Source organism: Canis lupus, chromosome 25, assembly GCF_011100685.1.
Source record: "Canis lupus familiaris isolate Mischka breed German Shepherd chromosome 25, alternate assembly UU_Cfam_GSD_1.0, whole genome shotgun sequence".
NCBI lineage: Eukaryota > Metazoa > Chordata > Mammalia > Carnivora > Canidae > Canis > Canis lupus.
The window spans coordinates 401431-425273 of NC_049246.1; the positions used below are offsets into that span (position 1 = coordinate 401431).

The following is a 23843-nucleotide window of genomic DNA, read 5'->3' on the forward strand; positions in this document are numbered from 1 at the left end:
ATATTGAGCATCTTTTCATGTGCCTGTTTGTCATCTGGATATCTTCTTTGGAGAAAAGTCTGTTCATGTCTTCTGCCCATTATTAAATTGGATTATTTGATTTTAGTGTTGGGTTGTATGATTCTTCACATATTTTAGGTACTAACCCTTTATTGGATATGTCACTTGCAAATATCTTCTCCTATTCCTTAGATTGTCTTTTAGTTTTGTTGATTTTTTTCCTTTGTTGTACAGAAGACCTATGAATCAATCTACTTTGTTGAGAGTTTTTATCATGAATAGATGTTGTGCTTTATCAAATCCTTTTTCTGTATTGACGGAAATAATAATATGGTTTTTATTTCTCCTATTGATGTGCTTTATCATAATGATTTTCAAATATTGAACCACTTTTGCAGACCTAGAATAAATAATAGTTGATTGGGATGAATGACCTTATTACTGGAATATTGGATTCATTTTGGTAATATTTTGTTGTGGATTTTTTTTAAGACACATTAATTCAGCGTCATGATCAGACTATTACATTTAGCAATCAACAGCATGGGTGCAAAAAAAATCTACATTAAAACCCCTTGTTGGAATGCTTTACACTTTCCACAGAACAGAAACTAAAATAATCTGTTATACAGTTAGTCACAAATACAGTCCTTGAGTTTTTTGCCCATACACATGAGTATTGTCTAAAACATGTCTTTTTTTGTATCAGCTAGGCCCTGCTTGGCTGAGTTCACAAATCTGTTGTAACCTGTAGCTTCCTTGTCACTTCTCTGGCTCTCCTCTTCTGCTAAGCTTTGTTTCCTGGGAGTAATTAAAAACCTTCTGCCACTGCCATAGCTGCTGCTGCTTCTGGAACTGCCATAGCCACCTTGGTTTTGTGGTTTGGCAAAGTATTGGCCTCCACCACCATAGGGGCCAGAGCTTCTGCCTCCAAAATTTCCTCCTTTCATGGGTCCAAAATTTGAGGATTGATTGCTATAATTGCCAAAATCATTATAGCTTCCACCACCTCCAAAGTTGCTTCCATCATTACCAAATCTGTTATAGCCATCCCCACTGCCACCATATCCACCACCACCTCCACTACCACCAAAGCCACCTCGACCACTAAAGTTCCCTCTACAACCAAAGTTGTCATTCCCACCAAAACCACCTCCATGACCACCACCAAAGTTTCCAGAACCACTTCGGCCTCTTTGGCTGGATGAAGCACTAGCTATCTCTTGCTTCAGTAGGGCTTTACTTAATTCACAGTTGTGGCTATTCACAGTATGGTATTTTTTAATGACAATCTTGTCTACAGAGTCATGGTCATCAAATGTCACAAAAGTAAAACCTCTCTTTTTGCCACTGCCTCAGTCAGTCATGATCTCAATCATTTCAATTTTCCCATATGTTCAAAATAATCTCTTAGATGGTGTTCTTCAGTGTCTTCTTTAATGCCACCAACAAAAATCTTTTTCACAGTTAAGTGGGCACCAGGTCTTTGAGAATATTCTCATGAGACAGCCCTCTTTGGTTCCACAACTCTTCCATCCCCCTTGTGTAGCCTTACATTCATGGCTTCATCCACCTTCTCCACGGTGGCATACATGCCAAACTCAAAGCCTTTGGAGCGCTTGGTGTTTGGATCTCTCATTACCACACAGTCCATAAGTGTCCCCCATTGCTAAAATGGCTCCTCAGACTCTCATCGGTTGTTTCAAAGCTCAAACCTCCAATGAAGAGCCTCCTCAACTGCTCAGGCTCTTTGGGAGACTCTGACTTAGACATGATGGCCGTGGGAGGGGAGACTTTAATGATGCTTACTCGAAGGTGTCCAGGGGCAGAAAGGAATAATCTAACGAACGTATCTTGTTGCGGATTTTTGCATCTATGTTCATCAAAGGTATTGGCCTGTAGTTCTCTCTCTCTCTCTCTCTCTCTCTCTCTTTTGTACTGTCTTTATCTGGTTTTGGTATCAAGGTAAGGGTAGCCTTCTGAAATGAATTTGAAAGCTTTTCTTCCTCTTCTATTTTTGGAATAGCTTGAAGAGAATAAGTATTAATTCTTCTTTAATGTTTCATTGGCGTCAACTGTGAAGATATATGGTCCTGGAATTTCGTTTGTTGAAAGATTTTGATTACTGAGTCAATTTAATTGCTGGTAATCAGTCTATTCAAATTTTCTATTTCTTTCTCATTCATTTTTGGAAGATTATGTATTCTAGGAATGCATACAATTCTTCTGGGTTATCCAATTTGTTGGCATATAATTTTCATAATATTATCTTAGAATCCAATGTATGTCTGTGGTATTGGTTATTATTTCTCATCTTTTATTTATGATTTTGAGCCCTCTCTGTCTGTCTGTCTGTCTCTCTCTCTCTTTTCTCTTTTTTTTAATGAGTCTGGCTAAAAGTTTATTAATTTTGTTGATCTTTAAAAAAAAAAAACAGTTCCAGGTTTCATTGATCTGTTTCATTGTAATCTTTATTATTCCCTTCCTTCTACTGGTGTGGGGTTTTGCTTTCTTTTTCTAGTTCTGTTAGGTGTCACATTAGGTTGTTTATTTGAGATTTTTCTTGCTTCCTGATGTAGGCCTGTATTAGCATAAACTTCTCTCTTAAGACTGGCTTTGCTGTATTCCAAAGATTTTGGACCATTGTATTCTTGTTTTCATTTGTCCCCATGTTTTCTTGATTTCTGATTTATTTTTTGGTTGACTCATTAATTATTTAGTAGCATGGTATTTAATCTCCATGTATTTGTGTTCTTTCCAGATTTCTTCTTCTGGTTGGTTTCTAGTTTCATAGTGTTATAGTCAGAAAAGATTCATGGCATGCATTCAGTCTTTTTAAATTTGTTGAGACTTGTTTTACGGCCTAAACTGTGATCGATTCTGGATAATACTGTATGTGCAATTGAGAAGAATGTGTATTCTACTGTTTTAAGATGAAATGCTCTGAATATATCTGTTCCATCTGATCCAATGTGTTGTTTAAGGCCACTGTTTCCAGGGCACCTGGGAGGCTCAGTCAGTTAAGTGTCCAACTTAATTTCTGCTCAGGTCATGATCTCAGGTTGTGAGATTGAGCCCTGCATTGAACTCCACACTCAGCACAGAGTCTGCTTCAGATTCTCTCTCTCCCTTCATCCTTCCCCCTTCTGGTGCTCTCTTTCTATGTCTCTATCTCTCCCTAAATAATAAATGAGTAGATAAATATCTTTAAAAAATAAAGCCACTGTTTTCTTGTTGATTTTCTATTTGGATGATCTGTCCATTGATGTAAGTGGAGTGGTAAAGTCCCCTACTATTATTGTATTACTAACAATTATTTTATGTTTGTTATGAACTGCTTTGTGTATTTGGGTATTCGCATGTTGGATGCATACATATTTTCAATTGTTATATATTCTTGTTGAATTGTTCCCTTTATGATTATTATATAGTGTTCTTCTATGTTTCTTATTACATTCCTTGTTTTAACATCTATTTTGTCTGATATGAGTATTGCTATCCTAGCTTTCTTTCTACTTCCATTTGTATGATAATGCTTTTCCATCCCTTCATTTTGGATCTGCACATGTCTTTAGTTCTGACATGTGTCTCCTATAGGCAGCAAATAAATAAGTCTTGCTTTTTTATGCATTCCATCATTCTATGCATTTTGACAGAAGCATTTAGCCTGTTTACATTCAAAGTCAATAGTGATGGATATGTACTTATTGATAGGTATGCCATTTGTTCCTTGTTTTATGGTTATTTCTGTAGTTCTTTTTTTAATAATAAATTTATTTTTTATTGGTGTTCAATTTGCCAACATACAGAATAACACTCAGTGCTCATCCCGTCAAGTACCCACCTCAGTGCCCGCCACCCAGTCACCCCCACCCCCAGCCCTCCTCCCTTCCCACCACCCCTAGTTTGTTTCCCAGAGTTAGGAGTCTTCCATGTTCTGTCTCCCTTTCTGATATTTCCCACTTATTTTTTCTCCTTTCCTCTTTATTCCCTTTCACTATTATTTATATTCCCCGAATGAATGAGACCATATAATGTTTGTCCTTCTCCGATTGACTTATTTCACTCAGCATAATACCCTCCAGTTCCATCCACGTCGAAGCAAATGGTGGGTATTTGTCGTTTCTAATGGCTGAGTAATATTCCATTGTATACATAAACCACATCTTCTTCTGTTTGTTGTCAAATTGAACACCAATAAAAAATAAATTTATTTAAAAAAACCCACATCTTCTTTATCCATCATCTGTAGTTCTTCTGTTCCTTTCTTGTTTCCTCTCATGGCTAGTTGCCTTTCTTTAGTGATATGCTTGGATTTCTCTCTTTCTCTCTATTTTTTTACATATCTATTACCAGTTTTTGATTTGCAGCTCCATTAGGTTTATGTATAACATCTAATGCATATAGCAGTCTATATGAAGATGATGGTTGCTTAAATTTGAATCCATTTTAAAAGCCCTAAATTTTTACTCCTCTCCCCACATTTTAGGTGTATAGTGTCATACTTACAACCTTTATATTGTGAATCCCTTGACTGATTGTATAGATATATTTTGCTTTTGTGCTTCTTACTTTTCTTATTCCTGGTTATGATCTCTTCTTTTCACCCAGAGTCCCCTTTAAATCTCTTATAAGGTTGGTTTAGTGATGATTAATTAGTTTAACTTTTGTTTGTCTGGGAAACTCTTGATATCTCCTTCTATTCTGAATGATAGCATTGTTAGATAGAGTACTCTTGGTTGCAATTTTTTTTTTCTTTCAGCACTTTGAATATATCAACCACTCTCTTCAGCCTGCAAAATTTCTGCTTAAAAGATCAGTTAATAGTTGTATGGGATTTCTTTTGTATGTAACTGTTTACTTTTCTCTTTCTGTTTAAAAATTCTCTATCACAATTTTTTTTTGCCATTTTAATTACTACGCATCTTGATGTGGACCTCCTTGAGTTGATATTGTTGAGGGCTCTATGCCTCCCTCCTGGATCTGGATTTCTGGATTTCCTCCTTAAGGTTAGGGAAGTTTTCCACATTATTTCTTCAGATAAATTTTCTGCCCCCTTTTGTCTCTCTTTACCCTTTCGGAATCCTTATAATGTGAATGTTATGCTTGATGATGGCATTGAGTTCTCTTAATATATTCCCATTTTTATTATTGTTTTCTTTCCTCTCTCATATTCAGATTGATTGATTTGCATTGCTCTGTCCTCCAGGTTGCTGATCCATTTCTCTTCCTTTAGTACATACTCCCTCTAACGTGTTTTTAATCTCAGCTGCTGAATTTTTCATTTTGATTGGTTCTGTTTTATGATTGCTTTCTCTTTTTTGAAGGTCCTACTGAAGTCCTGCACTCTTTTCTCAAGTCCAATGAGTGTCTTTATGACAATTACTTTATATTCTCTATTAGGCATGTTACTAATCTCTGTTCTGTTTAGCTCTCTTGCTGTGATATTTGTCCTGTTTTTTCATTTATGACATATTCCTTTGTCTTCTCCTTTTTGTATATTTTTTATTGGAGTTCAATTTGCCAACATATAGTATAACACCCAGTGCTCATCCCATCAAGCGCTCCCCTCAGTGCCTGTCACCCAGTCACCCCATTCCCTTGCCCACCTCCCCTTCCACTACCCCTTGTTCATTTCCCAGAGTTAGGAGTCTCTCATGTTCTGTCACCCTCTCTGATATTCCCCACTCATTTTCTCTCTTTTCCCCTTTAATCACTTTCACTATTTTTTATATTCCCCAAATGAATGAGACCATATAATGTTTGTCCTTCTTTGATTGACTTACTTCACTCAGCATAATACCCTCCAGTTCCATCCACGTTGAAGCAATTGGTGGGTATTTGTCATTTCTAATGGCTGAGTAATATTGCACTGTGTATATAGACCACATCTTCTTTATCCATTCATCTTTCAATGGACACTGAGGCTTCTTCCATAGTTTGGCTATTGTGGACATTGCTGCCATAAACTCTCATTTGTCTATATCTGTTTCCATGTGTCAGGAAAGTAGCTACATGTTCTGCTCTTGAAGAGGTCCAGTGGTGTGCTGCAATGCAGTGTCCCATTCACCAGAACCTGGAACTTCAGGGTTGTCTTCTATGTGTTGTGTATGCCTTACTATTGTGGCTGAGCTGTGTTTACCTTTAGTCCAGTCATCTGCAATGGCTCTCTTTGCCTGTTGTGGGCAGGGATTTTTCCCTGTGTTATTAATGGGCCAGTCTGGGGCCACCTTGGGCTTGAGTTGAGTTAGAACAGGCATTGCCAGAGTTGCTGTAGGACCAAATTGCAAGGTACTCTCTCTAGTTGTCCCCTGAAAAGCTTTTGTTGGTGGGCAGGGCTGCAGTTAGATCAGATGTCTATCCCCAGCCTAGTGCTGGGCTACAGTTAAACTGCTATGTGTGATTATCTTTCCCTCTCCTCAGGGCAAGAGTTACTTTGGAGTGGTGCTGGCACCTGTCAGGGCTGCTTCCATACTGTTTGTGACTCAGCTTTGGAGGGGCTCCTGCTATAGATAGTCTGCAGGACAATGTGAGAGAGAGGCACTTGGTCTGCAATGGTCTAGTATGGAAGGGCACCTACAGCCACTCAAGAAAAACTCCTGCCCAGTCTGGGATGGTGATGACACATCAGCAAGAGAACAGAGGTACAGGACACACTGCTAGTAAGCTAGGTATAGAGTGTGCTGCACTGGTTCCCACAGGTGTCCATGTAGCTTGGCTGGGAGGTTGGGGAGGGAAATAGCACCTGCCAGCACTTCTATTCTTTGAGACGTTTCCCAAAGGTCCCTTCCTCTCCACCACATGCTCTCACATTAGTAAATAAATCTTCCTGTATACCACAGGTGTTTTTCAAACTGCTGTGTCAATGCTCTATCTCTGGGAGCTCTTTGTTGTGCTGTTTCTCTAAGGGCAGGACTTAGTTACATATTGCCGTCCAGCTTTCCCAGTGCTGGGCCCACTGATTTTTTTAAAGTTCCAGGTGTTAAGTCCCACTGATTGTAAGAACTCGTGAAGTTGAACCCCTCTGATTTTCAAAGCCTAATGTTGTAGCGATTTGTCTTCCCTGTCCATGTTTCCCATGTCTGGGGTGCCTGGTGTGAAGTCTTCTCTACATTCTCCATGCCCACCACATCCTTTACTCCCATGGGGAGTCCTGTGGGTCCATTTAGCTCCTGACTTTGTCTCTGCCCTCTTTGATGTGCACCCTCCTCTACATTTAGGAGTGGAGAGACTGTTTTGCCACTCTCAGGTTATTTTGGCAGTTATTTATACTGATGCAGCTGTTATCTAGGTGTATCCATGAAATGAGGTGGACATAGGATCATCATATTCCACCATCTTGTCCAGAAGTCTAAAGCATTATTTCTAATAAAAATGACATAGCAGATTCAATTTACTGATACATGAATTTTTAAAGATCAACCAGCTCATAAGTATAGAGTATAATTGGGCAGAAAAAAGTAACTCTAGAATTACGTGGTATCTGACCATGTACCTTTTTAATCCTTTAGCCCAAACCATCATGAATTGGCATCAGACTCCTATGAGGAAGTCAGCAATGAAATGTGAGATTGAAAAGCATAAAGATATATATAAACATATATAATAATACATATATATACATACACATAGTCCTAGCAGCATAAAAACACATATACTCATACATAAGCACATATACAGAAAGACAACACAAAGAAATAGAGATTGAGATTTGTCAAATTCACTCTCAGGAGCATTCAAAGCAATACAGAGTATCTGATACTGTTTCTAAGTCTTCTCATAATAACATCTGATAACTCTTTTATCTTGTTCAGATTCACTTAAATAAAAGAGGACCAAGTCATGAAAGAAATGCTTCTTCCTCTAAGTATGTTTATTACCCTTAGTTAGTAGCAGCCAAACCCTTAAGAAATTATCATATTGCCTATATATGAGATTCTGCTAGGGTAGGCCAAGAAAGGACAGAATGGTATTTGAAACAAGGAGGAGTCAGCAGTGGACAGAGCAATGGAGCGAGTCCTCAGCAAAAAGAATGAAGGTAATACACTGGATGTGTCCATGAATCTCCAGAGTTCTGCTACTGCATTAAGCTGATCCTCCTATCCCAAATGCACCACCATACTGGGGGAAGCCTCTGTTTCAGGTTTTTAGTTACTTGACCCTGTTTGAGGGGAAGGAAATACCTCCATGAAGCATGAAGAGTAAGCAGGTGATGGAGGGAATCACCAAGCACAAAGCACAAAATTAGTTGAGGTCAAAGGGATATATACCTATATCCCTATACCTAGATACCTATAACTTTACAAGCTAAAGTTGAAATAAAATAAGTTCCACCACCAAAGATAGTTACACATTGGGTTAGGATAATAATGAAGAACACTTTTTACCCAAATTTCAATGTGTTAACTACTCATGGGCACAAGTTAATCATTACTACTATATAAACCTCATTTATAATATAAACTGACACACTAAGTTCCAGGTTATTGATTTGCACTTGGATTTTTAAAAATATATTAATTCATATCACAGATTAATTATAGCTTTTTGAGTGGGGGAAAGTGTATCTAGAATTACATATGTTGTCTATGTACCTTTTTTATTCTTTAGCCCTACCCCAAGTGAATTGACATTGGAAACCTATGAGGAATTCTCCAATGAAATGTGAGATTTGAATGCATAAATTTTAAATTATATGTACAATCTCAACACATACATGCATAAAACAATAAAGAAAAATTTATCAGGAGCATCCATGGCAATAGAGTAGCTTCAATACTACTTCTAAGCCCTCATTATACGTAGGTAACTTTCTTTTCTTTTTTTTCCTTTTTTTCTTTTTCTTTCTTTTTCTTTCTTTTTCTTTCTTTCTTTCTTTCTTTCTTTCTTTTTCTTTTTCTTTCTCCTTTCTTTCTTTCTTTCTTTCTTTCTTTCTTTCTTTCTTTCTTTCTTTCTCTTTTCTTTCTTTTTTTTTGATTTGTTGAATAAAAGAGGAAGTCCTAAGAGGAATGCTTTTTCCCCTGAGTAGGTTTATCTCCTTTAGTAGCAGCCAAAACCTTAGATGAAAGTAAAGAGAAGAGAAAAGGGCCTGAGAACCAGGAATTTAAAAGAATAAGATGGTTGGTTGCTTCCAAACTGAAGCTGAATTTGAAATAAATTCTATGATAAAAAGCTGTTAGACACTGGGATTAGGGTGATGGTATAGAACTTCTTATAGATTGATGTATTAATTATTTATAGGACTAAGTTATTAGCATCATATGTAATGCCTCATTTCTAATGAAACATGATTAGAAATGGTTCATTTAGGTAATATGTACATGAATTTTTAAAGGCTGAGTAATTAATAAGTATAGAACAATTGTAAGTATATTTAAATGGAAAAAAGTCAGTCTAGCATTATGTGTAGTGTCTGACTATGTGTCTCTTTAATCCTTTAGCACTGCCCTGTCTGAATTGATAGCACAGAGCTATGACACCACCAGTAAAATGTGAGATATAAATGAAAAAGATAAATATATATTTATATGGACATATATGTACATATGTATTTATAACAACACAGACACATACATAAATATAAATACAATGAATTAAAGGGATGACGTTTCCAAATGCATTCTTAAGAGCATCCATGACCATACCTTGACTATTTCTAAAGCTTCTCACTTTAGCACCTATAGATAACTTTCTTTTCTGGATATAGTTGGATTAAAGAGGAACAAGTCATAAGAGGACTCCTTCTTCTTCCTAGTGATGACCAGCCAAAACCTCCTGGAGATTTCCGGAGTGCCTGTATATGAGACTTACTAGATTGGGTGAAGAAGGGACAGGATGCTATTTAAGACAAAGAATGGAGGAGCCCTCAGCAGAAAGAAAGGAGCTAATCAAATCTGGTTCTTTCACTTTCCAGAGTTCTGCCACCATGTGAGGCTACTGCCCCAAACCTGTAGTCACATGGAGGGAGCCCCTGCCTCAGGCCTGCCAGTTACTTGACATTACCTGAGGGCAGGGAAGGCAAGCATGGGAGGTGAAAGAGGGACTAGAGAAGCAGGAAACTGAGCAGGAAAGAAGAATATATGCCTGCAAATTAAGGTTGAATTTGAGACAAATTCCATCATGGAAGGCTGTTACATACTAGCCAGGTTCAGTAGTAAAAATCTGTATTTGATTCTTGAATCATTCATGTTTTTGTTAGGTCTATAATACTTATTACAAACATACAAATCTTCATTTCTAAGGTTCAATAACTGACTTGCATGTGAATTTTTTCCGTGACAGGAGTTTATAAGTTCAAGAGTAATCGTAGCTAATTTGAACAAAAAAAGTAGGTCTAAAAGTCCTAGGGTATCTTACTGTGTCTGTTTTTAATCCTTTAGTCCTGCCCTGAGTGAATTGACAGCAGTATCCTCTGAAGGACTCTCCAGTGCACAGTGAGCTATGATGAGTACATTACATAGATATGTATCTGTACACACACACACATACATTGAGATTTGGGATGTTCACTCTCAGGATCATGCATGGGAATACAGAGTTCCCCTGATACTGTTTGTAAAGTCTTCTCATGATAAGCTTCTATTTTGAACATAGGTGGGAAAAGATGAACAGATCCTAGAGGGAATCTTTTTAATCCTAGTATTTATTTGTCCATCCTTAATTATTGTGGATGAGTCTCTACTAGAATGGGCAAGAGAGGAGGAAAATTTATTTGGAGCCAGGAGAAATCAGCATAAAGAATGGAGCTAATAGACCCTGGATCCTCACCCTTCAGAGCTCTGCCCCCATGTGACGTTGGTGCCCCAAACCTACCACCATACTGAAAGGAGCCTCTGCCTCAGGTCTTTAGTCACTTGACCCTGTCTGAGGGGCAGGAAAAGACATCCAGGAAGCATGAAGAGTAAGCAGGTGACGAAAGGAATTAAGAATCAGGAAATTAGTTGGGGTCAAAGGAATATGTCCCTATAAACTGAAACTGAATTTGAAGTAAATTCTATTGCAAAGGGCTGTTTACACATTGAGATTAAGGTAATAGTAAAGAACTTCTTATAGATTGATACATTAATTATATGTAGGCCTAAGATAGTCAAGGGCACCTTACATAAAGCCTCATTCATTTCTAATCAAAAATGACCTACCAAGTTCATTTAGGTGATATATACATGAATTTTTAAAGATGACCAGTTCATAAGTATAGAGAAGTTACAGCTATTTAAATAGAAAGAAGTCAGTCTAGCATTACGTGTGGTGTTTGACTATGTGCCTCTTTAATCCTTTAGCACTGCTCTGACTGAATTGAAATCAGACAACTATGAGGAAGTCATCAGTGAAATGTGAGATATAAATGAATAAGCATAAATATATATTTATATGGACATTTATGTACATATGTATTTATATACTTGTATTGACACAGACCCACAAAGACACATACACAAACAGCAGGAATCCATCAAAATCCCAGAGGAGAGCTTTGGCAGCAACCTCTTTGACCTTGGCTGCAGCAACTTCTCATGAGACATGACTACAAAGGCAAGAGAAACAAAAGTAAAAATGAGCTATTGGGACTTCATCAAGATATAAAGCTTTTGCACAGCAAAAGAATCAATCAACAAAACTAAAAGGCAACCCACAGAATGGGAGAAGATATTTGCAAATGTCTTCTCAGATAAAGGGCTACTATCCAAAGTCTGTGAAGAACTTACCAAACTCAACACCCATAAACAAAAAAATCTGGTCAAGAAATGTTCGGTAGACATGAACAGACATTTCACTAAAGAAGATACATAAATGGCCAATAGACACACAAAAAAATGCTCAACATCCCTTGGCATCAGGGAAATACAAATCAAAAGCACAATGAGATACCACCTAACGCCAGTCATAATGGCTAAAATTAACTCAGGAAACAACAGATATTGGTGAAGATGTGGAAAGGGGAACCCTCTTGTACTGTTTGTAGGAATGCAAACTGGTGCAGCCACTCTGGAAAACAGTATGAAGAGTCCTCAAAAAGTTAAAATAGAGCTACCCTACAACCCAGCAATTGCACTAATAGTTATTTATCCAAAGAATACATAGTGATTTGAAGGGGCACATGCACTCCAATGTATAGCAGTTCACAATAGCCAAACTATGGCAAGAGCCCAGATGTCCATCAACAGATGAATGGATGAAAAGGACATGATATGTACTCAGCCATCAAAAAGAATGACATCTTAACCATTTGCAATGACATGGATGGAACTAAAGGATATTTTGCTAAGCAAAATAAGTCTGTCAGAGAAAGACAAATACCAAATGATTTCACTCATATGTGGAGTTTAAGAAACAAAACAGATGAACATAGGGGAAGGGAAGGGAAGGGAAAATAAGAGGAAAACAGGGAGACAAACCATAGAGACTCTTAACTAAAGGGAACAAACTGAAGGTTGCAGGAGGGGAGGTGGGTGGGGAAATGGGATAACTGGGTGATGGGCATTAAGAAAGGCACTTGAAATAATGAGTACTGGGTGTTAAATGCAACTGATGAATCACTGAATTCTACCTCTGAAATTAAAAAAAGAAAGAAATGATGTTTCCAAATACATTCTTAAGAGCATCCATGACCATACCTTGACTATTTCTAAAGCTTCTCACTTTAGCACCTATAGATAACTTTCTTTTCTGGATATAGTTGGATTAAAGAGGAACAAGTCATAAGAGGACTCCTTCTTCTTCCTAGTGATGACCAGACAAAACCTCCTGAAGATTTCCGGAGTGCCTGTATATGAGACTTACTCGATTGGGAGAAGAAGGGACAGGATGCTATTTAAGACAAAGAACAGGAGGTGGGGCAAGATGGCAGAAGAGTAGGATCCCCAAGTCACCTGTCCCCACCAAATTACCTAGGTAACTTTCAAATCATCCAAAAAACCTAAGAATTCGGCCTGATATTTAAAGAGAAAACAGCTGGAATGCTACAGTGAAAAGAGTTCACTCTTCTATCAAGGTAGGAATATGGGGGAAAAAAAGATATAAAGAAACAAAAGGCATCCAAGGGGGACGGGCCTGCGAGGAGCCAGGCTAAGGCCTCAGTGAGTGTCCACAGGACAGGAAAGCCCCGTCCATGGAGAAGCAGGAGCTTCACCAACCTTCCCAGATGGAAAGGCCCTCGCAGGGAGTTGGAGCAGGGCCCCAGGAGGGCGGGGATGCCCTCAGGCTCCCAGGGACAGTAACAGACACTTGCGCCCCTGAGAGAGTGTGCCACACCCCGAGGCCGAGCTCCCTAAAGGGCTGCAGCACGAGCCGGGCTGGACCTGGGAGCAGCTCGGAGGGGCTCAGGTGGTGGCTCCGTGCAGAGGGGCTGCAGGGCCCCAGGAGCAGCTCGGGGGCTGCTCGGGCAGAGGCTCCGCACAGAGGGAGCTGTGCAGCCGCCAGCGCGATTCCAACAGGGCAGGCCCTGGAGCACAGGGCGCGGGGGACACAGCCCAAGATCCGGCGCTCTCCCTGGGACAAGCAGAGGCCAGGAGGGCACAGGACAGCCAGGACACCCCAGCCTCCGGGTGGCTCGGAGCTGAGCAGATCAGTGGCCCCCGCCCCCGGAGCATCAAGGCCTCTGCAGACTGAGAGCTCCAGAGTTACTGCGGGAGCTGACTCGAGGCCTGGAGAGCTGGCCGCTGCTACTGTTGTTGTTCCTCCTGGGGCCTCACAGGATAAACAACCCCTACTGCGCTTCACAGTGGCCTCACAGGATAAATAGGTTAAACAACTTACACCGAGCCCTGCACCAGGCAGGGGCAGAGCAGCTCCCCCAAGTGCTGACACCTGAAAATCAGCACAGCAGGCCCCTCCCCCAGAAGACCAGCTAGACGGACAGGGGAAAAACAAATTATTGACCAAGCAGCACAGGAAAGTTCCAGGGAAAGGAGAGGGATTTACAGTATAAAGAATCAGAGGATACTACCTCTTGTTTTTTGTTTTTTTGATTTGTTTGCTTCCCCCCCCCATTTTTATCTTCTCTTCTCTCTTTCCCACCCCCCCTTTTTTTTTCTTTTCCTTTTCTTCTTTCTCTCCTCGCTTTTTCTGCTTTTCCCAATACAACTTGTTTTTGGCCACTCTGCACTGAGCAAAATGACTAGAAGGAAAAACTCATCTCAAAAGAAAGAATCAGAAACAGTCCTCTTGCCCACAGAGTTACAAAATTTGGATTACAATTCAATGACAGAAAACCAATTCAGAAGCACAATTATAAAGCTACTGGTGGCTCTAGAAAAAAGCATAAAGGACTCAAGAGACTTCATGACTGCAGAATTTAGATCTAATCAGGTAGAAATTAAAAATTAATTAAATAAGATGCAATCCAAACTAGAGGTCATTACGACAACGGTTAACAAGGTAGAAGAACGAGTGAGTGACATAAAAGGGACAATTAAAAGATCATGAGGATAGATTAAGGGAAATAAGTGACAGCCTGAGGAAGAAAAATCTACAGTTAATTGGGGTTCCCGAGGGCACCGAAAGGGCCAGAGGGCCAGAATATGTATTTGAACAAATCATAGCTGAAAACTTCCCTAATCTGGGAAGGGAAACAGGCATTCAGATCCAGGAAATAGAGAGATCCCCCCCTAAAATCAACAAAAAACATTCAAAACCTCGACATTTAATAGTGAAGCTTGCAAATTCCAAAGATAAAGAGAAGACCCTTAAAGCAGCAAGAGACAAGGCATCCCTAACTTATACGGGGAGAAATATCAGATTAACAGCAGACCTCTCCACAGAGACCTGGCAAGCCAGAAAGGGCTGGAAGGATATATTCAGGGTCCTAAATGAGAAAAACATGCAGCCAAGAATACTTTATCCAGCGAGACTCTCATTTAGAATAGAAGGCTAGATAAAGAGCTTCCAAGATAGGCAGGAACTGAAAGAATATGTGACCACCAAACCACCTCTGCAAGAAATTTTAAGGGGGACTCTTAAAATTCCTCTTTAAGAGGAAGTCCAATGGAACAATCCACAAAGACAGGGACTGAACAGGTATCATGATGACACTCACTTCTTATCTTTCAATAGAAAGTCTGAGCGTGAATGGGCTTAATGACTCCATCAAAAGGTGCAGGGTTTCAGATTGGATAAAAAAAGCTGGACCCATCTATTTGCTGTCTACAAGAGACTCATTTTAGACCTAAGGACACCAGCAGCCTGAAAATAAAAGGTTGGATAATCATTTCCCATTCAAATGGTCCTCAAAAGAAAGCAGGGGTAGCCATTCTTATATCAGATAAACTAAAGTTTATCCCGAAGACTGCAGTGAGTGATGAAGAGGGACACTATATCATACCTAAAGGATCTATCCAAGAAAGGAGGTATCCCTGGGTGGTGCAGCGGTTTAGCACCTGCCTTTGGCCCAGGGCGCGATCCTGGAGATCCGGGATCGAATCCCATGTCAGGCTCCCAGTGCATGGAGCCTGCTTCTCCCTCTGCCTTTGTCTCTGCCTCTCTCTCTCTCACTGTGTGCCTATCATAAATTTTTTAAAAAAGGACTTAACAATCATCAATACATATGCCCCGAATGTGGGAGCTGCCAAATATACAATTAATAACCAAAGTTAAGACATACATAGATAATAATGCACTTATACTTGGTGACTTCAACGTAGAGCTTTCTACACTTGATAGGTCTTCTAAGCACAACATCTCCGAAGAAACAAGAGATTTAAATGATACACTGGACCAGATGGATTTCACAGATATCTACAGAACTTTACATCCAAACTCAACTGAATACACATTCTTCTCAAGTGCACATGGAACTTTCTCCAGAATAGACCACATACTGGGTCACATCAGGTCTTAACCAATACCAAAAGATTGAGATCATCCTCTGCATATTCTCAGACCATAATGCCTTGAAATTAGAACAAAATCACAAGAAGTTTGGAAGGATTTCAAACACGTGGAGGTTAAAGACCATCCTGCTAAAAGATGAAAGGGTCAACCAGAAAATTAAGGAAGAATTAAAAAGATTCATGGAAACTAATGAGAATGAAGATACAACTGTTCAAAATCTTTGGGATACAGCAAAACCAGTCCTGAGGGGGAAATACATCGCAATACAAGCAGCCATTCAAAAACTGGAAAGAACTCAAATACAAAAGCTAACCTTACACATAAAGGAGCTAGAGGAAAAACAGCAAATAGATCCTACACCCAGCAGAAGAAGACAGTTAATAAAGATTCAAGCAGAACTCAACGAAATTGAGACCAGAAGAACTGTGGAAGAGATCAACAAAACCAGGAGTTTGTTCTTTGGAAGAATTAATAAGATAGATAAATCATTAGCCAGCCTTATTAAAAAGAAGAGAGAAGACTCAAATTAATAAAATCATGAATGAGAAAGCAGAGATCACTACCAACACCAAGGAAATACAAACGATTTTAAAAACATATGAACAGCTATATGCCAGTAAATTAGGCAATCTAGGAGAAATGGACGCATTTCTGGAAAGCCACAAACTACCAAAACTGGAACAGGAAGACAGAGAAAACCTGAACAGGCCGATAACCAGGGAGGAAATTGAAGCAGTCATCAAAAACCTCCCAAGACACAAAAGTCCAGGGCCAGATGGCTTCCATCAAACGTTTAAAGAAGAAACCATACCTATTCTACTAAAGCTGTTTGGAAAGATAGAAAGAGATGGAGCACTTCCAAATTCGTTCTATGAGTCCAGCATCACCTTAATTCCAAAACCAGACAAAGACCCCACCAAAAAGGAGAATTATAGAACAATATCCCTGATGAACATGGATGCAAAAATTCTCAACCAACATACTAGCTAATAGGATCCAACAGTACATTAAGAAGATTACTCACCATGACCAAGTGGGATTTATCCCCGGGATGCAAGGCTGGTTCAACACTCGTAAAACAATGTGATTCATCATATCAGCAAGAGAAAAAAGAAGAACCATATGATCCTCTCAATAGATGCAGGGAAAGCATCTGACACAATACAGTATCCATCCTGATCATAACTATTCAGGGTGTAGGGATAGAGGGAACATTCCTTTTTTTTTAATAAAATAATTTTTTATTGGTGTTCAATTTACCAACATACAGAATAACACCCAGTGCTCATCCTGTCTAGTGTCCCCCTCAGTGCCCGTCACCCACTCACCCCCACCCCGCGCACTCCTCCCCTTCCACCACCCCTAGTTCGTTTCCCAGAGTTAGCAGTCTTTATGTTGTCTCCCTTTCTGATATTTCCCACACATTTCTTCTCCCTTCCCCTCTATTTCCTTTCACTAATATTTATTCCCCAAATGAATGAGACCATATAATGTTTGTCCTTCTCCGATTGACTTACTTCACTCAGCATAATACACTCCAGTTCCATCCACGTTGAAGCAAATGGTCGGTATTTGTCGTTTCTAATGGCTGAGTAATATTCCATTGTATACATAAACCACATCTTCTTTATCCATTCATCTTTCGATGGACACCGAGGCTCCTTCCACAGTTTGGCTATTGTGGACATTGCTGCTAGAAACATCGGGGTGCAGGTGTCCCGGCATTTCATTGCATCTGAATCTTTGGGGTAAATCCTCAACAGTGCAATTGCTGGGTCGTAGGGCAGCTCTATTTTTAACTCTTTGAGGAACCTCCACACAGTTTTCCAGAGTGGCCGCACCAGTTCACATTCCCACCAACAGAGTAAGAGGGTTCCCTTTTCTCCACATCCTCTCCAAAATTTGTTGTTTCCTGCCTTGTTAATGTTCCCCATTCTCACTGGTGTGAGGTGGTATCTCATTGTGGTTTTGATTTGTATTTCCCTGATGGCAAGTGATGCAGAGCATTTTCTCATATGCATGTTGGCCATGTCTATGTCTTCCTCTGTGCGATTTCTCTTCATGTCTTTTTCCCATTTCATGATTGGATTGTTTGTTTCTTTGGTGTTGAGTTTAATAAGTTCTTTATAGATCTTAGAAACTAGCCCTTTATCTGATAGGACATTTGCAAATATCTTCTCCCATTCTGTAGGTTGTCTTTGAGTTTGGTTGACTGTATCCTTTGCTGCGCAAAAGCTTCTTATCTGGATGAAGTCCCAATAGTTCATTTTTGCTTTTGTTACTTTTGCCTTCATGGATGTATCTTGCAAGAAGTTACTGTGGCCGAGTTCAAAAAGGGTGTTGCCTGTGTTCTCCTCTAGGATTTTGATGGAATCTTGTCTCACATTTAGGTCTTTCATCCATTTTGAGTTTATCTTTGTGTATGGTGAAAGAGAGTGGTCTAGTTTCATTCTTCTGCATGTGGATGTCCAATTTCCCCAGCACCATTTATTGAAGAGACTGTCTTACTTCCAATGGATGGTCTTTCCTCCTTTATCGAATATTAGTTGACCATAAAGTTCAGGGTCCACTTCTGGGTTCTCTATTCTGTTCCATTGATCTATGTGTCTGTTTTTGTGCCAGTACCACACTGTCTTGATGACCACAGCCTTGTAGTACAACCTGAAATGTGGCATTGTGATGCCCCCAGCTATGGTTTTCTTTTTTAATATTCCCCTGACTATTCAGGGTCTTTTTTGATTCCACACAAATCTTAAAATAATTTGTTCTAACTCTCTGAAGAAAGTCCATGGTATTTTGATAGGGAATACATTAAACGTGTATATTGCCCTGGGTAACATTGACATTTTCACAATATTAATTCTGCCAATCCATGAGCATGGAATATTTTTCCATCTCTTTGTGTCTTCTTCAATTTCTTTCAGAAGTGTTCTATAGTTTTTAGGGTATAGAACCTCTACGTCTTTGGTTAGGTTTTTTTCCTAGGTATCTTATGCTTTTGGGTGCAATTGTAAATGGGATTGACTCCTTAATTTCTCTTTCTTCAGTCTCATTGTTAGTGTATAGCAATGGCATTGATTTCAGGGCATTGATTTTGTATCCTGCCACGCTACCAAATTGCTGTATGAGTTCTAGCAATCTTGGGGTGGAGGCTTTTGGGTTTTCTATGTAGAGTATCATGTCATCGGCGAAGAGGGAGAGTTTGACTTCTTCTTTGCCAATTTGAATACCTTTAATGTCTTTTTGTTGTCTGATTGCTGAGGCTAGGACTTCCAGTACTATGTTGAACAGCAGTGGTGAGAGTGGACATCCCTGTCTTGTTCCTGATCTTAGGGGAAAGGCTCCCAGTGCTTCCCCATTGAGAATGATATTTGCTGTGGGCTTTTTGTAGATGGCTTTTAAGATGTCGAGGAATGTTCCCTCTATCCCTACACTCTGAAGAGTTTTGATCAGGAATGGATGCTGTATTTTGTCTAATGCTTTCTCTGCATCTAATGAGAGGATCATATGGTTCTTGGTTTTTCTCTTGCTGATATGATGAATCACATTGATTGTTTTACGAGTGTTGAACCAGCCTTGTGTCCTGGAGATAAATCCTACTTGGTCATGGTGAATAATTTTCTTTTTTTTTTTTAATTTTCTTAATGTACTGTTGGATCCTATTGGCTAGTATCTTGTTGAGAATTTTTGCATCCATGTTCATCAGGGATATTAGTCTGTAATTCTCCTTTTTGGTGGGGTCTTTGTCTGGTTTTGGAATTAAGGTGATGCTGGACTCATAGAACGAATTTGGAAATGCTCCATCTCTTTCTATCTTTCCAAACAGCTTTAGTAGAATAGGCATGATTTCTTCTTTAAACGTTTGCTAGAATTCCCCTGGGAAGCCATCTGGCCCTGGACTCTTGTGTCTTGGGAGGTTTTTGATGACTGCTTCAATTTCCTCCCTGGTTATTGGCCTGTTCAGGTTTTCTGTTTCTTCCTGTTCCAGTTTTGGTAGTTTGTGGCTTTCCAGGAATGCATCCATTTCTTCTAGATTGCCCAATTTATTGGCATATAGCTGTTCATAATATTTTTTTAAAATCGTTTGTATTTCCCTGGTGTTGGTAGTGATCTCTCCTTTCTCATTCATAATTTATTAATTTGAGTCTTCTCTCTCTTCTTTTTAATAAGGTTGGCTAATAGTTTATCTGTCTTATTAATTCTTTCAAAGAACCAACTCCTGGTTCTGTTGATCTGTTCCACAGTTCTTCTGGTCTCGATTATTTGAGTTCTGCTCGAATTTTAATTAACTCTCTTCTTCTGCTGGGCGTAGGGTCCATCTCCTGTTTTTTCTCTAGCTCTTTTATGTGTAAGGTTAGCTTTTGTATTTGAGTTCTTTCCAGTTTTTGAATGGCTGCTTGTATTGCGATGTATTTCCCCCTTAGTACTGCTTTTGCTGCATCCCAAAGATTTTGAACAGTTGTATCTTCATTCTCATTAGTTTCCATGAATCTTTTTATTTTTTTTTTTTCCATGAATCTTTTTAATTCTTCCTTAATTTCCTGGTTGACCCTTTCATCTTTTAGCAGGATGGTCCTTAACCTCCACGTGTTTGAGGTCCTTCCAAACTTCTTGTTGTGATTTAGTTCTAATTTCAAGGCATTATGGTCTGAGAATATGCAGGGGACGATCCCAATCTTTTGGTATCAGTTCAGACCCGATTTGTGACCCAGTATGTGGTCTATTCTGGAGAAAGTTCCATGTGCACTTGAGAAGAATGTGTATTCAGTTGAGTTTGGATGTAAAGTTCTGTAGATATCTGTGAAATACATCTGGTCCAGTGTATCATTTAAAGCTCTCTTTTCTTTGGAGATGTTATGCTTAGAAGACCTATAGAGGGTAGAAAGAGCTAGATTGAAGTCACCAAGTATAAGTGTATTATTATCTAATTATTTCTTCACTTTGGTTATTAATTGGTTTAAATATTTGGCAGCTCCCACATTCGGGGCATATATATTGAGGATTGTTAAGTCCTCTTGTTGGATAGATCCTTTAAGTATGAGATAGTGCCCCTCTTCATCTCTCACTACAGTCTTCGGGGTAAATTTTAGTTTATCTGATATAAGAATGGCTACCCCTGCTTTCTTTTGAGGGCCATTTGAATGGTAAATGGTTCTCCAACCTTTTATTTTCAGGTTGTAGGTGTCCTTCTGTCTAAAATGAGTCTCTTGTAGACAGCAAATAGATGGGTCCTGCTTTTTTATCCAGTCTGAAACCCTGCACCTTTTGATGGAGTCATTAAGCCCGTTCACATTCAGAGTTACTATTGAAAGATATGAGTTTAGTGTCATCATGATATCTATTCAGTCCTTGTTTTTGTGGATTGTTCCACTGGACTTCTTCTTAAAGGGGAATTTTAAGAGTCCCCCTTAAAATTTCTTGCAGAGCTGGTTTGGAGGTCACAGATTCTTTTAGTTCCTGCCTGTCTTGGAAGCTCTTTATCTCTCTTTCCATTTTGAATGAGAGCCTTGCTGGATAAAGTATTCTTGGTTGCATGTTCTTCTCATTTAGGACCCTGAATATATCGTGCCAGCCCTTTCTGGCCTGCCAGGTCTCTGTGGAGAGGTCTGCTGTTACCCTAATACGCCTCCCCATAAAAGTCAGAGATTTCTTGTCTCTTGCTGCTTTAAGGGTCTTCTCTTTATCTTTGGAATTTGCAAGCTTCACTATTAAATGTCGAGGTGTTGAATGGTTTTTATTGATTTTAGGGAGGGATCTCTCTATTTCCTGGATCTGAATGCCTGTTTCCCTTCCCAGATTAGGAAAGTTTTCAGCTATGATTTGTTCAAATACATATTATGGCCCTCTGGCCCTTTCGGCGCCCTCAGGAACCCCAATTAAACGTAGGTTTTTCTTCCTCAGGCTGTCATTTATTTCCCTTAATCTGTCTTCATGGTCTTTTAATTGTCTGTCTCTTTTTTCCTCAGTTTCCCTCTTTGCCATCAACTTGTCTTCTATGTCACTCACTCATTCTTCCACCTCGTTAACCCTCGTCGTTAAGACTTCTAGTTTGGATTGCATCTCATTCAATTGATTTTTAATTTCTGCCTGATTGGATCTAAATTCTGCTGCCATGAAGTCTCTTGAGTCCTTTATGCTTTTTTTCTAGAGCCACCAGTAGCTGTATAATAGTGCTTCTGAATTGGCTTTCTGACATTGAATTGTAATCCAGATTTTGTAACTCTGTGTGAGAGAGGACTGTTTGATTCTTTCTTTTGAGGTGATGTTTTCCTTCTAGTCATTTTGCTCAGTGCAGAGTGGCCAAAAACAAGTTGTATTGGGAAAAGGAGAAAAAGAGAGAGAGAGAAGGAAAGACAAGCGAAAAAGAAAAAAGAAAAAAGGAAGATAAAAGGAAAAAAGAGAAGAAAAAGAGAAAGAAAAAGAAAGAAAGGTGGAAAAAATGGGGGAAGCAGTCAGAAAATCAAAAAGAAAAAAACAAGAAAAGAAAAAAACACGGGGTGTATCTTGTGCTTTTGTATACTTTAAGTCCCTTGACTTCCCCTGGAACTTGTCCGGCTAGCTGGTCTTCTGGGGGAGGGGCCTCTTCTGCTGATTTTCAGGTGTTAGCACTTGGGGGAGCTGCTCAGCCCCTGCCTGGTGCAGGGCTCAGTGGGGGTTGTATACCCCGTGAAGCCGCAGGAGGAACAACCGCAGTGGCTGCGGCAGCTCTGGAGCCCTGGAGTCAGCTCCCGCAGTAACTACAGAGCTCTCCGTCTGCAGGGCCTGGAGGCTCCAGGGCGGGGCCGCTGATCTGCTCAGCTCAGGGCAGGAGCTTCCTTGCTGTCCTGGGCCCTCCCGGCCTCTGCCTGTCCCGGGGGGAGGCCGGATCCCGGGCTGTCTGGCTCGAACTGCTCCGGAGCCTGCACTGTTGGATTCGGGCTCCTGCCACACAGCCCCCTGCGGAGCCGCCGCCCGAGCCCCTCCCAGCTGCTCCGGGTCCCGCCGTGCACGCTGCAGCCCTTAGGGAGCTCGGCGCACTCCCCCGGGGCGCAGGTGTCTGTTAGTGTCCCCGGGAGCCCGAGGGCATCCCCGCCCTCCTGGGTCCTGCTCCAACTCCCTGCGCCCCTTTCCGCCCGGGAAGGTTGGTGCAGCTCTTGCTTCTCCGGACGGGGATCTCCTGTCCTGGGGGCATTCGCCCCAGCCTCAGCCCAGCTCCTGGGGGGCCCCTCCCCCTTAGATGCCTTTTGTTTCTTTATTTCTGTTTCCCCGTCTTCCTACCTTGATAGAAGCGCGAACTCTTCTCACTGTAGCGTTTTAGCTGTTCTCTCTTTAAATCTCAGGCCGAATTCGTAGATTTTCAGGATGATTTGAAGGTTATCTAGGTAATTTGGTGGGGACAGGTGATTGGGGACCCTACTCTTCCGCCATCTTTAGAGGGAACATTCCTCAGCATCTTAAAAGCCATCTATGAAAAGCCCACAGCAAATATCATTCTCAATGGGGAAGCCTTTCCCCTAAGATCAGGAACAAGACAGGGATGTCCACTCTCACCACTGCTATTCAACATAGTACTAGAAGTCCTAGCCTCAGCAATCAGGCAACAAAAAGAAATCAAGGCATTCAAATTGGCAAAGAAGAAGTCAAACTCTCCCTCTTCACCGATGACATGATACTCTACATAGAAAACCCAAAAGACTCCACCCCAAGATTGCTAGAACACATACAGCAATTTGGCAGTGTGGCAGGATATACCCAGCAATCAGTGGCATTTCTAAACACTGTCAATGAGACTGAAGAAAGAGAAATTAAGGAGCCAATCCCATTTACAATTTCACCCAAAGCATAAGATCCTTAGGAATAAACCTAACCAAAGAAGTAAAAGATCTATACCCTAAAAACTACAGAACACTTCTGAAAGAAACTGAGGAAGACACAAACAGATGGAAAAATATTCTATGCTCATGGTTTGGAAGAATTAATATTGTGAAAATGTCATTGCTACCCAGGGCAAGTTACACATTTAATGCAATCCCTAT

The 23843-nt window shown here is 40.2% G+C and overlaps 1 protein-coding gene and 1 pseudogene across 10 annotated transcripts in view; one reads left to right on the top strand and one right to left on the bottom strand.

Annotated features, from left to right (window-relative positions):
• Positions 1–23843, top strand: part of LOC606856 (phosphatidylinositol 3,4,5-trisphosphate 3-phosphatase TPTE2) — a 160403-nt gene that overhangs the window by 26338 nt on the left and 110222 nt on the right. For 5 of the 10 annotated variants that reach the window (XM_038573132.1, XM_038573133.1, XM_038573134.1 and 2 more), the window contains 5 exons: positions 7512–7565; positions 8611–8664; positions 9441–9491; positions 10380–10433; positions 11280–11333. In XM_038573132.1, coding sequence (XP_038429060.1) covers positions 7512–7565; positions 8611–8664; positions 9441–9491; positions 10380–10433; positions 11280–11333 — 267 coding nt within the window. The remainder of the gene's footprint in view (positions 1–7511; positions 7566–8610; positions 8665–9440; positions 9492–10379; positions 10434–11279; positions 11334–23843) is intronic. The other 5 variants (XM_038573135.1, XM_038573136.1, XM_038573137.1 and 2 more) reach the window with 5 other exon arrangements.
• On the bottom strand, positions 822–1773 carry LOC119877528 (annotated as a pseudogene).